Here is a 14,265-nt window from a genome sequence, read left to right on the forward strand (position 1 = left end):
GCGTATACCAGTTAAAAATTAATATTTATATAAAAATTCATGACATCTCTAAGTGAATTAACTATGAAACACTGGAATAAGATAGATACTGTTTTTTATTACATACAGTCTTGCGAAATTCTATTTCTAATGTCTATGACAAATCTAAATGATATACTACTTCTAAAATTCAAGAATAAGATTTATTGAGAGCTAATTTTTACAAAGCAAATCAACCATAAACTATATCATTCTTCAAATATGAAAATAAATATTCAATCACTTAAAATAACTTGAAAAATAATGTCCTCACTAAAAACATTTTGAATAATCTCTAGCCTTGTGAAATTATAGTGCCAAGTTAGTACCAAAGGGTTAGAAATACGATAATTAGCCTCATGACTCTCGCTGGTGACATGTTTTGAATTGCAGTAGAATAATTCAATCGCGCGTAGAGATGTTTTGGCACTTACACTAAAAGTTGTCTAGGTCTAAACTAAGTACAGTTAAGAGTTACATATTACATCTTATGGAATCCAGAAATACACATACAATCACAACATTAAAAATTACATTTAAAAACTTATCCTAAAGCTGAGACCATACTTGCCAACTCATCCCACCTAAATTTTTGGGTCAAATAAAGCCAATGTTCCTTTCGCGTAACCTGATCGGGCCAGTAGTATTCGAGAAAATAATTTCTAGCAGTTGGCATATACAGTCGTTTGCCTGCAGGTTTAAGTGAAAGACGAACAAACATCTATGTGACATCATTTATAATGAAGTTTCTACTAAAACATCTAGATATTTTAAAATGACCAGCACTATTAATCCAAATTATATCAAACCTGCTGACAACGGTACCTACCTGGGTCAATTCTTACTTCCACTTGTCAAGTAATTGATACACTCTTCAGCTAATACTTGAAAAAGAAAAATCATTTGTCATTTGATGACCTTTCACATTACAAAATTATAAAAATTAAAAAGAATTACTTGGCCACACAAAAATAATACTCGAGAAAAAAATTCAATGAGTAAAGAAGATAGGAAAAGAAAAAAAATGATTAAAATAAAGATATAGAAATAAGAATGTAAATATAAAATTAAAATGAAGGTAGTCAAACATTACCAGTAGAGTATTTAAAATATATGAAATTCTTAAAGTCCTTAGAAATAATAAAACTAGAAATTGTTCGCATTACAAAATATTACTCAACATATTCTTGCAATATAGAAATTAATAAAAAATGCTTACAAATAATGCAATTATACTAAAATGTGCATCACATTGTTGAATATCCATTTCAAGTATTAGCGTCCTGCTCGCATACCGCCTAATATTTTTAGCATTCGCTGCACGAGCCAGAGCCGCTGCTGCTGTCCGAGTCGCTCTCAGAGTCACTGCTGCTGTCGCTCTCCGAGGAGCTGGATCCACCCGATGAAGAATCTGAAGAACTCTCCGATGAACTCTTCTCAGAGCAGTCCTTGCAATCGTTCTCACGTTTCTTCTTGTTCGGTATTTTGCAGCTTCCATTGCTGTATAACGATTTATTTATTTACTTACACAAATAAAAATTGCAAAGCATTATTAACAACCGCTGTGAGTGCATTATTTTTTTTTCGTAAAAATATCTGAATTATAAATAATCACTCATTATATTACGCCTAAAGGCCATGGAAAACGGTTTTTAAAATACAAACAGGTACTTATTAATAATTTGAGGGTAGATCTACATTAGTAGTACATTCTGGAATAATCAAATATAACAAACCTGCATTGTCCCTCATCTTTCGCCTTTAGGTTCTTCTTCAGCACCTGGGTGCGCGAGGGGCGCACCAGGATCTTGCGTTTTCCCTTGCACTCGTAGCTCCAGTGGCCATACTCCAAACACTTCTGGCACCGAATGCCTTGAGGGAAGGCAGCTGCCAGCGCCGCCTGCCTATACAAAAAAGCAAATAAAACAATCAAAAACTGCATAATTAGCACAAATAAACAACATATTTTGTTAAAATGTATTCATCCATACTTTTTTCTCTCGGCCTGATGTCTGTTGTATGTTCCAAGAGTCATGGCGAATATGAAACGGCTAAGCCAACCTTAACCCAAAAAAATCGGACGGTAGGCCGAAATACACTTTTTCACTGATTACAAAGGACCTTTCGCTTGCTAGAGCTCTTCAAATGCAAATGATTGCACAAAAAAATCACCAAAACATCAAGCGTGGAAGCAGGTCATCTGTCATAAGTATAAACAAAAATCCGGAATTGATAGATTTGTCTACGGTTTTATTGGAACGCGATAATTATGATCCGATCTATGTGATAGTAATTATGAAAATTAAATAGCTATAAATATTTATTTAACTTTATTGGTAAAATATCACAGCTTTATTTAATTGGAAATAAATACATAACTTATTGTAAAAAGACATAATATTGATTGGAACAATGTATCTGTGACTACATAAACTAATGGATCTGGCATAACAAAATCAAACACATTAGTGTAGATATTATTGTGTAGGAATTGTGAATTATGATGCATTGGAAAACATTTTTATTTTAAATTTAATGTAAAGAAGTTTAGATGGTCTGATAAAGCTTAAATCGTAGATACTACGTAAAACTTGAATATGTCTTATTACAAAAATCAAAATATATGGATACCTAAATAAAACCAGAAATTTTATCCCTGAAATACCCATCTAACGGATTATACAAGCACTCCGGACTTTTGGGTGAGCGCTTTAGGTGCTCGCAACCCTTAAAAATTAAGCAACCATGCTAAGGGCAACCCATTAACAGGCTACATACCTCGGCTCAGGACGGTCACTGGGAGAGAATTAGAAATCAACGATTATGGATGCACGTAGTCGTAGGGAACTATTCGTATGCGTCGGCACGCGGACCAGAACTATTAGAAGGGTCGAGGGAACGGGGAACGCGGCAAGGTCTTCGGCGGCGAGGATGGAACTGCGGTCTAGTGAAGTGTAAGAGTTTTAGGAACTAGTGTTTTCACGACGAATAGCCAGAGTGATATCGTCCTTTGGGTCTGTCAGAACTGAACGCGGCCATCTCCATTTGGCGCAGTTGAATGGATATGTAGACTGAATTTGCCTAACTAATGTATTTGTATGATTGATCAGCCGATCGAAATAGCGTCTGCTGGCAGAATGCATAAAATGCCTGATGATCGGCATATTGGTGTCGAGGTTGCGGTTGCGAACGTACCACGGGGCACTAAGTGCGTGCCTTAGTTGTAAGACCTACAGACGCTAAAGTTGAGCAGGCAGTATATGGGCGAACGCGGGCCACGAGTATGTCAGTATCGGCCTGATGCACGTGGTAAAGATGTGAATTTTGTTGCGGGTGGACATTTTACTATTTTTATTTATGAGCCAATGTAATTGGACCATGCTCGAATACAGCTCGCGTGCATACTGTGTTTATGTAGGGGACGAAGGACAACTTCTGGTCAAGGATCACTCCTAAATATTTGAACTGCTTATTGGTCCAAGAAATGAATGGTCTGGTCGGAAATGTTAACTGATGAGGCGCTTGGACTTTCCTTTTCTAATTAAAAAGAATTGCCTGGCTTTTGGAGGGGTTGATCATGATGCGCCATTTGCGAAACAACGCACCGAGTTTGTCGGCTGCGGCCTGCAAAATACGCACCACCTGATCTGAGTCTCTAAATCTAATTATTGGACTTTTTGTGATAAATCATCAAATATCCCGAAAACGCAATATGTCTTAAATCAAAGTTTAACGGGTTACGGCTGCTTAAAGGCGTTCATTTTGTTATTTCTAACTATATCGAAGATGTTTTGGTTTTCTACTGGTAGATAACACATCCAACGTTTCCATGGTCGAAGTATATCTGACACTGGCAGTTGACAGCAGCAACGAGTGACAGCTGACAGTTGTTACGTGGACTTTGGTGATTGTGGACTGCAGTCAGCTGCGTCTATTCCTGTAATACTTTATAAAGTTTCGTAATTAAAATAAATAGCCGGCGTAAGGTTGAAATGTCCGAATTTCATTTAGCAATAATAAAATGTCGGATTGGATTTGGCGAATGATATTGCTGAAAAGTGCGTTTCTAACTCTTACCTGCAATATTAGTTATCTACGTGCGGACGATGTAGTGCAAAAGTTACCTTTTTGCAATCCCTCCAACGCCAAGGATGCACCGGCGTATAATGAGTGAGTGTCATTAGTGCTAAACTAAATCATAAAACGCTTTATTTTACACTTTGAACGTAACTTTTTAAGTTATTGAAGTATTTGTTTACAAATATTTCGCTCATGCGACCAATCACATTTACCAAAATGAAGTCAAGGATAAACAGTTCATGTTTGGACAAGTTGTTGAATATTCATGAAAACTTTGTTTTTGAGTTTAAAAGTCAGTTTAATGAAATTAAATTATTGTTTATGCGGAAAGTAATGTACATTGATAAGATTAAATCATATTCATATATTGTGTGATGTTAAGATAACTGGACCTGTAAATGAACGAAACAAGTTTAAGGAGACTTCTTCTTCTTGAATGTATCATATAAATAATTTTCTGTAGGCTTGTAGGTCTCTTGTATGTACAAATGTGTATATTGTCAGTATAGTCTTTTTGTCTATTTTTGCCATCAAACAGCAGTGTATGTGCACAAGGATATTAAAACCACTTTTTTCTGCTATGATATCAACTAAATATATTCACTTATTCATATTATCACTACAACCAAAAATTACAAATTTTGTATTAATACAAAAATGTATTATCTAAGTACATAACTAAGGTTATGTTTGATTCTTTTTTATTTTATTTAAAAAACACTATTTTGGTTTTGAAATTTTATTCAAGCCATCATGTATATTATTACCTGTGCGAGTTTTTAACATGTCCTGGAATTTTAGGATTAGCTTGCTTTAGAAAATAGTTATTATGTGTCTGCAATAAGGTAAAGAATGTATCACTCAGATAATGTCACTAATCTCTCCTCAATCTAAATATTTAAAGTATGGGTTAGATTAGTAGAAAACAGGCAAACACCTTCCTCAAGTATTTTTTATAATGTAAACATTATTATAAACAATCAGAGCAAATTGACTGTTAAAAGTTTTTAAACTTGCTAGACATTTGGCAAGTGCCAAGTGTATGGATGGATCTTGTAAAATATTCCACTAGTATAAATTTATTATATTACTAGCTTTTGCTCGCGGCTCCGCCCGCATTGTAAAGTTTTTCAGGCAAAATTTTTCTATTATAAAAGTAGTAGTTTCCCGGGAGCCTATTCTTCTTCTTTCTTCCCAGGGCTTCAAACTGTCTCCATACCAAATTTCATCTTAATACGTTGGGTAGTTTTTGAGTTTAAGACGTTCAGGCAGATGGATGCAGCGGGGGACTTTGTTTTATAATATATTTTTATAGAACTTTAAGAGGAACAATCCCGTCATACATCATTGTTGCATAACCTTAACCGTTTACGCACCGCACGCAACGGAAGCTCTCAAAACTAATAAATTGTCCCCGTATTTGCAACATGTTTCATTACTGCTCCGCTCCTATTGGTCATAGCGTGATGATATACAGCCTATAGCACCCCACAAATAAAGGGCTATCCAACACAAAACGATTTTTTCAGTTCAAACTGGTAGTTCCTGAGATTAGCCATTACTGCTCCGCTCCTATTGCTCATAGCGTGATGATATATAACTTAGAGCACTCCACAAACAAAGGGCTATTCAACACAAAAATATTTTTTCAGTTCGAATCGGTAGTTCCTGAGATTAGCCATTACTACTCCGCTCCTATTGGGTATAGCGTGATGATATATAGCCTATAGCACTCCACGAACAAAGGGCTATCCAACTCAAAAAGAATTTTTCACTTTGGACCGGTAGTTCCTGAGATCAGCCATTACTGTTCCGCTCCTATTGGGTATAGCGTGATGATATATAGCCTATAGCAATCCACGAACAAAGGGCTATCCAACGCAAAAAGATTTTTCAGTTCGGACCGGTAGTTCCTGAGATTAGCCATTACTGCTCCGCTCCTATTGGGTATATAATAATAATAATATCAGCCCTGTATTATATACTTGCCCACTACTGAGCACGGGCCTCCTCTACTACTGAGAGGGATTAGGCCTTAGTCCACCATGCTGGCCTAGTGCGGATTGGTAGACTTCACACACCTTCGAAATTCCTATAGAGAACTTCTCGGATGTGCAGGTTTCCTCACGATGTTTTCCTTCACCGTTAAAGCGAACGATAAATTCACAAAGAATACACACGTGATTTTTTAGAAAAGTCAGAGGTGTGTGCCCTTGGGATTTGAACCTGCGGACATTCGTCTTGGCAGACCGTTCCACACCCAACTAGGCTATCGCCGCTATATTGGGTATAGCGTGATGATATATAGCCTATAGCACTCCACGAACAAAGGGCTATCCAACGCAAAAAGAATTTTTCAATTTGGACTGGTAGTTCCTGAGATTAGCGCGTTCAAACAAACAAACAAACAAACTCTTCAGCTTTATATAATAGTATAGATAATGCATTTTCTATTATTTGTTTTTAATTTTCCAAAGGGAACCCATTAGGAATAGACTTATATGGATACTTCACCACTGTTACACAATATCTTACATACAAATATAGCATTAAAAGAATGGAATATAAACTTATTCCAGGTTAGACAAGTAATGACCTGCATAATTATATTATTACTAGCTGTTGCTCGTGGCTTCACCCGCAAAGGAATTTACTGGGATAATTTTTTTTCCAACTTACTTCATAATCTATATATATAAAAATCAATTGCTGTTCGTTAGTCTCGCTAAAACTCGAGAACGGCTGAACGGATTTATCTTATCTTGGTCTTGAATTATTCGTGGAGGTCTAGGGAAGATTTAAAAGGTGAGAAAAATTCGAATAATTGCCGGGAAAATCCTCAAAACAGCATTTTTCTATTTCCCATACAAACGTTTTCTAACTAATACGTAGAGTCAATTTGTAATTTATTACCGCTGCATAAAGTTCAAATTCGCGTGCGCGTTGGAGGATCTAATATCGCGTTCTGAAACTCAACAAAAGTGAAAGTGAATCGCGAACGCGACAAAATTGCATAGTCTCAAAATACATAGTACATAAATAGTGGTCGGCTTCGAGAAACTCAATTTTAGCTAACTTCAGTTGTTAATATAATATATAACTCAAAGGTGACTGACAGTGATATATCAAGGAACAGCCCAAACCATTGGACGGATCGGGCTAAGACTTTACATGCATAAAGCTACTATGACGTAGGCATCCCCTAAGAAAGGATTTTGATAAATTCTACCCTTAATGGGATAAAATAGGGGATGAAAGTTAGTATAAATGTTCTTAGATTTTCGACTGATTGAACTGAAATTATAGATTGGGGATAAAATTAGTTTGAACCTATAAGTACCGGGAAAATATGTAGCAAGACTTTTATCAAACAGTGGAATTTTATCCTGGAAAACACCTTCACGCGGGCGAAGCCGCGAGCAAAAGCTAGTATATATATATATTATGACCAAATTACACAAAATCATTATAAATTATAGCGTATGTGTTATTCTAATGTTTAACCAATATTATTGTAAAGTTTCATCTAGTTTATTTAGTAATTTTTTCGTTAAAGAGGAACAAACAAACATACATCCATCCTAACACACTTTCGCATTTATAATATTACTAGGATAAATGATGTTATAAATTGTTTAACTTCACACTAAATACACATAAAATTAGTAATAACGCTCACAGTTAAATGAATGTAATACATGACTGTTTGCAGTAAATCCAATTTATAGTGACCTTGATATGGCATTTGTTGCTTATCTAAAATTTTAATGCCATTACTAGAAAAGTAATAGAGTTTAATTTAATAACTATGATTTACTTTAACTGTATGGAAATTGACACCGGCCAGTGTTTTAGGTGGATTTTACACCTTAAATTGGTGACACCCGATGTTAAGTGAAGAATAATTGTTTTTAATGGCTGGTGGTGTTTGTAAGTGGATTCGTTTACACTCAGTGGGAGGAACTTGTAGAATCACTAAATTACATTTTTTGTGAGATAATATATTATGCATTGTCTGTAAAATAGTTATATGAGGTCAGCGAGTATGCGAAAAACTAATACCACTACAAACAAAAAAGGGTGACAAGAACAAGTCTTTTAGTGGTTTTTTCGGGTGCGAAGAGTCATTTATTTCTGGTTCGTCAAATAAGAATTTGCAACACTAACTCTCTGTCACTACCAAAATTATAAACATGGAAGTTTGTGGTGATGTTTTAAAGTTAGTTACAAGTAATTGTAAACCCCTGAAAAAATATACAGGGTCATTTTGTCATTGCGTTACTAAATGAAACCACATACTCACCTTCACCTTTACTGACATTGTGCCAAAAATCATCCATTAATAACTAATATTTTCACGAAAAAACCTGGTTTTAGATTCCAGATTTTTCTTCCATTTTGTAGTTTAATTTGAATATGGCTTGTGCGTGGGTGTATTTCTTACTAAAAGTATGATGTTGCCACTGCAACAAATTCTCTTAGAGTAGTAGTGGTGGCTTTAGGGCGCGTAAAATTAAAATTACTTTTTATTAATATTTATTTTGTTTGAAACTTACTTTTTTATTTTACATCTATGACTCAAGTAACTTATTGTAAAGTCAAGTAAATAAGTATGTAATTTCATTTAGTAATGCAATGTCAAAATGATTCTGAATATGATATTTGGTTAAGAGGTAATATATTGTGCCCTGGATTAAAATATCGACGCAGAATATTACAGATATTGGGAATTGGAAAATTGTTCTGTGTTTTATTGTACCTGATTTTTAATTTATCAAAGATTTTTAATTTAATTTATTTAATGTTGCTTAAATTGATGAGCCTAACAGTTGATATTATAAGCAACTTTTTATGCTTGCAAAATTGATGCAGGTTAAGTTTTATTTAAGAAAGGAAACTATTATGCTTTAGGTGGAAACAAAAGCAAAATCTATTTTTAAAGTTAAACATTTATAGCCTTATCGATAGCATTCCTAAATAATCTTAGTCTTAATTTTAAGTAATTGCCATCTTGACACTTTTTCCTTAAAGAATTTGATATTTAAATTGTATTTATTTTTGCGATAATATATTATAAATGGTATAATTATCATTTACGTATCGCTCTATGTTTTCATACTTTACGTTATTATAACTATCATTATTAGTATCATTGACTTATCAAAAAATAATCTTTGTGTCCATAATCAAGTGCCTTAAATAATATAAAAATTAAATTGTGTTGTAATTATCCATCAATATTTGGCAACATATATAAATTTTTCAATATTAATAATCATTAAAAACAAACAACTTGTCTTTTTTTGTACTGCATAAGCATGAGCAATTCTATGACCTTTGCTTTGGTTTCAATGAGCTATTATGTGGTGGTGTGCAGAGGAGTTGCAGAGGTAATGCAAGTGATATTAAGTCTTGATGTAATTGAATATAATTTTAAGAATTTATGTATAATATAATATACATTAGCCTTTGCTCGCGGCTTCGCCCTAGTGAATAAGTATTTTTGGGATGAGTCTCGCTATACATTTTCCCGGGATAGAAAGTAGCCTATGTCCTAGTCCTATCCAAATTATTTCCATACCAAATTTCATCGAAATCGGTTGGCCAGTTTTTTGATTTTATCGCGTTAAGACAGGCAAACAGATCCGGCACGGCATGAGACTTTGTTTTATATATTTTTTAAATAACAATTCCGTCATACATATTTGTTGCGTATCTTAAACCGTTTACGCAGCGCGCGCCACGGGACTCTGAAAAGAGAAAAAATCCATTTTGCAAAACTTTTCATTGATGCTTCGCTTCTATTAGTCATAGTGTTATGTTACATATCCTTTCTGGATAAATGAGCTATCCAACACTAAAAGATTTTTTGAATACTTCCCGAGGTTAGCGCTTACAAACAAATCAACTATTCAGTTTTGTAATATAATAGTATAGATATTAGATATGTTTACGTCTATAAGCTTTTTCGTGAGTATTGTACCAGACCATTAGTTGGTAAGTCAGTGATGATTATCCATAAATTAACCTGAATCATTAATCATTGTTGTAGCCTAGTGATCATCAGCACGTTGGATGGCCGGGTCACCGCCTTCTCCACACAGAATGGTAACAAGGCCTGGGATCTCGAGACCCAGCCTTTGTTATCTTCAAATCTGCATCATGTTGAGGTGAGACGACAACATGCTTTATGTTGATTGAAGAGGGTCCGATATGCATTAACTACCATATTCAGGGAAAAATAATAAATTTACTAACCTATCCAAATATCTGTCAAAAACATTGAAATGAAATGATTTATTTGAATCTGTAAAATGTTATACATTATTTAGATTCCGTCAATATTAACTCTACCACCAGTTCGGAAAGCAGTTTTCACCAGAGAAGAACGGGCAAGAAACTCTGGTGTTGCTCTTTTCAATCAGTTTAGGGTAAAGACTACATTACATGATAAAGTGATAAGAGAAAAAAAAAGTTTAGAGCAGTTCATTTATAGGCTCGTGAAATAAGGAATAAATTAATTTAATTTTTTTTTTTCATTTAATGCCGAATAGATAAGAGGAGATTAGATTATTTGATTAAATTTTATTTCCTCATTCCAAGATTATTGTAGGTACTTGCAACGAGAGCTTTTTTCATATAGGCACGGCGAAGTGATCCCAGTGCACCTGATGGTAAGTGGGGTCCAATAGTATGTCGACTGTCGAGAAATGATTATACGTTGACAGTCGACACAATTATGCCGGCCTGTTAGATACCGGATATACACAGGCTGATCTCGGTATACGACACACTTACATGGGGCATCATGGCTGGTTTTAACACTTTGTGTAAGGTGTACTCTATCCGGGCGGATATGAGACATTATATCCCACCACCAGCAATAAAGCAGATGATGCGTTGCTCTATAGTCGCCAGGATGGCGGTGTTACTATATGCAGATCTATACACGTATCATCACCTATAAGCAACCACAATTCCAAAGAATTTAAAAATGTGCCAAAAGCTTTATCAAAGGAATACTCAATGGTGATCTTAAGATTGTAGCGAACAGGGCAAGGTCGCCTGGTGCTTAATACTTACGTAGGGCATAAATAAAAAAAATCTTTATCCTCCTTCGGCAATCATGCAAATAAATCCAAAGATCTGCCGTCCAGGACCTAGCATAGAAAATACTTTTGGATTGTACGAAAGAACAATTAGGCTTCTGGAAATAGAAGTTTTGAACTAGCTAAGCTGATCATCAAGTTTCTATCTCGAAGATATCTCTTAATTATTTCCTAGATGACTAGGAATACAGCAATTTATGTTATTGTTCTAGCTGACAGCTGGCGGTAAATGGGTGCGGCTGGTACCTTCCCTCAGAGGCTCTCTCTACAGCCTCAGCGGAGACACCATAGAGCCCCTGCCCTTTGACGCTGAGCAACTCCTGTCGTCTTCCTTCAAGTACTCTGACGACCTGGTCATCGCCGGTAAGTTTTATCCTTGTTGTTATTAACAAAGCACTTGATGAAACTTTTAAATAAATATATTCAAAGAAATAAAAAGATATTGAACGTTAAAACAGTCAGAGACAAGAGAGATATAGAGAGGGGACTAAAAACTAGTGATGTACGCTGACCGGTGAGCTGTCTATGGGTCACTGGTATTTGCGTTTACTCCCAACACTCCTGAATTTGTAGTTCTGTGTAAGGGGCCGTTCAAGTATTACGTAACGCAATTTGGGGGGAGGGGGGTCAGGTAAAACTTTACGATGCGTTACAGGGGCGGGAGGGGGGTTGGGTGTGAATGCTGATACTAAATACACTACAGAAAAACTGTGAACGTTGTATATAAAAACATAGCGGCCCGCTCTGGCTTCGCACGGGTATAACATAACAAAATAACAGTATTTCTCCACTATTTAATGGATGTTATCATTATACATATAAACATTCATCTTGAATGACTCTATCTATTAAAAAAACCGCATCAAAATACGTTGCGTAGTTTTAAAGATTTAAGCATACATAGGGTCAGAGAAAGCGACTTTGTTTTATACTATGTAGTGATGAAATGCAACTTTAATTTCGAAATTTTTTCAATATTAAGAATAAATTTTTGCCCTTGATATAAAAAAATTGTTCTCGCCCGGAAATCGACTCGAACGTGAGTCAAATTGCGAGAAAAATCTAGTAGGTGCTTATAAAAACAATTATTATTATCTGTATTTTTTAAAGTAGCTAAGCGACAAAATAACAAACTCATTAAAGATAAGATGTGAGAACATAATATTCTTTGCGATAATCACCGACTACCGAGTTTGGCGAAGAAAAAGACGTTATCATATCCCACTTGGACCTTAGTCTATTGGCGCGGGTATACATGAGAATTCATTTGCATATTTTATGAGGGGAGAGTGGGGTTCTTTGGACATCCAAATCATTAACGATACAAAATTATAAATAGCAAATGTATAATTTTAAAATAACAATGCAATTATCATGGCAACAGGATCAATTTATTTGTTTTACACTTATTAACTCGAGTAGTTTTTAAAGGTCGAAATCGAAATTACACTCGTGAAAATCGCTAACCGTCAGTCTACAGTTGTTATCTATAAATAGAGGATCGCGCGACAGTCGACACACTGACTTCGAGCCGCAAACTAAAGTTTATAAATATCTGATCACGATTGTAGAGTCAATTTATATAGTTATAACAAGTAAATACATTCTATAAAATAAATCTCGATTAATCATTCACCCAGGCTTTTGAAAATCATAAAATAGAGTTCACTTTGCAGCCTTCATGCCCCCCCGTGAACATGAAGGCTGCAAAGTGTTCGAAACGTCGCACAGTGGTAAAGTTTGTATGGGACCGCGGAAAAATCCATTTTTGCGGAAGATATGGATTGAAATCGGTATTTTATGGTTAGATGTAGTTATTATATTTATTATTATATAACATACATTAAGAAATATAAGTGTATAATTTAAAAAAAATGTTAAAAATTCATAAAAATTATATAAATTTAATGCTGGAACTATGCATATGCAACGGACATTTATAATAAATATAGATACATAATAATTTGCCACTTTTTACAATCCAATTTTGTTATTAACTTTATATAGAAAGCATAAAAATAATGAAATAAAAAAGTAAACAAATATTACTAGGCTTATTACTAACTCTGTATGATAGAAATTAGACAATTTTTATAATTATTAATTATAAATTACTATTATTGACAACTACTTTTTATTAATTATTTTCAGTAACTAACGCTTTAACTTCATCATTTAAGGATTTTTTTTATGTGGTCACAATTTTGAAGCTATAAATAGGTCTGATGAAATCAAGAGCATATGCATAATGTCTTCATTGGTTGACTCACGTGAACATTCCCTCGAATGATATAACCTATAACGTCGATAATCCTTGTTGCATGCTCTTTGAGCTTCTTCTATTAAAATAACTATAGATAGACCAGCCGCGGAAGTTATTTTACTACCATGAACAAGAACTTTGGGAACCGTTTTGGGCATATAATACCAAATGTATAAACTCACGTATAGTTTAGCAAGTTGGGTTGTTCTACATGATCACCTCCATATCATTTTGAAGGTCCTGGGCCACTTTCTATAGCATTGGGTTCTGGAGGAATCACATTAATTGGAAATGTATTATTTGGCCACTCTTTGTTCGTGCTAAAAAAAAAATTTGCTTTGTTTTTGATGCGGCATGCCACCTTTTTGTGGAATTAGGCAAAAATATTTTATTTGATTTGTTATGTATTTGCTCTAGTATATTTTCTGAAAGATTTGGATAGTTACTTTTTAAACATTTAATACACTTATGCACTTCCCGGTTACTAGACAATACAATGTTAAGTAACTCAACTTAAACATTTGCTAAAACTTGCCATAACTATCAAATACTGTATTACTTTGTCAAATCGGTATTAGTAAATAAAGAGGAAAATGATACTTTATGAATTTTGTAGTTAATTACCGTAATTAAAGTGTCTGTACTTGTTTTTTTGTTTTTCCGACAACAAAGAAACTCCTAAATCAAATGGTCATTTTTCAAAAGTTTGCAAATTATTGCAGCTGAAACCTATCTGATAGTTATCCTACATCACTAGGGTATTATTTATGATATGTTTTATTTTAACGCTCGTTG

At 34.5% G+C, this 14,265-nt stretch overlaps 2 protein-coding genes across 3 annotated transcripts in view; one reads left to right on the forward strand and one right to left on the reverse strand.

Moving 5' to 3' along the window:
• Positions 1-5: 5 nt before the first annotated feature.
• Positions 6-2,262, reverse strand: LOC115440491 (zinc finger CCHC domain-containing protein 10). Its single transcript, XM_030164825.2, has 3 exons — positions 2,010-2,262; positions 1,755-1,922; positions 6-1,518 (listed from the first exon to the last, which is right to left on the reverse strand). Exons 1-3 carry the CDS (start codon positions 2,051-2,053, stop codon positions 1,326-1,328), a joined length of 405 nt encoding a protein of 134 aa, XP_030020685.1. The 5' UTR covers positions 2,054-2,262; the 3' UTR covers positions 6-1,325.
• Positions 2,263-3,897: 1,635 nt separating this feature from the next.
• The window catches only part of LOC115440484 (eukaryotic translation initiation factor 2-alpha kinase), a 30,550-nt gene continuing 20,182 nt past the window's right edge, over positions 3,898-14,265 (forward strand). For both annotated transcript variants that reach the window (XM_030164808.1, XM_030164809.1), the window contains exons 1-3: positions 3,898-4,188; positions 10,151-10,268; positions 11,420-11,570. In XM_030164808.1, the coding sequence (XP_030020668.1) occupies positions 4,040-4,188; positions 10,151-10,268; positions 11,420-11,570 (418 nt within the window). In that variant the 5' untranslated portion in view covers positions 3,898-4,039. The remainder of the gene's footprint in view (positions 4,189-10,150; positions 10,269-11,419; positions 11,571-14,265) is intronic.

Source organism: Manduca sexta, chromosome 6 (assembly GCF_014839805.1).
Source record: "Manduca sexta isolate Smith_Timp_Sample1 chromosome 6, JHU_Msex_v1.0, whole genome shotgun sequence".
Lineage (NCBI taxonomy): Eukaryota > Metazoa > Arthropoda > Insecta > Lepidoptera > Sphingidae > Manduca > Manduca sexta.

What these genes read in the sequence shown, in the direction of transcription:
- LOC115440491 (XM_030164825.2), bottom strand. Translation starts at nt 2,053, where the DNA reads ATGACTCTTGGAACATACAACAGACATCAGGCCGAGAGAAAAAA. An exon ending in CATCAGGCCGAGAGAAAAAA is followed by an intron (nt 1,923 to 2,009) that starts GTATGGATGAAT and finishes TTTTTTGTATAG; the next exon opens with GCAGGCGGCGCTGGCAGCTG. An exon ending in AAAGATGAGGGACAATGCAG is followed by an intron (nt 1,519 to 1,754) that starts GTTTGTTATATT and finishes ATCGTTATACAG; the next exon opens with CAATGGAAGCTGCAAAATAC.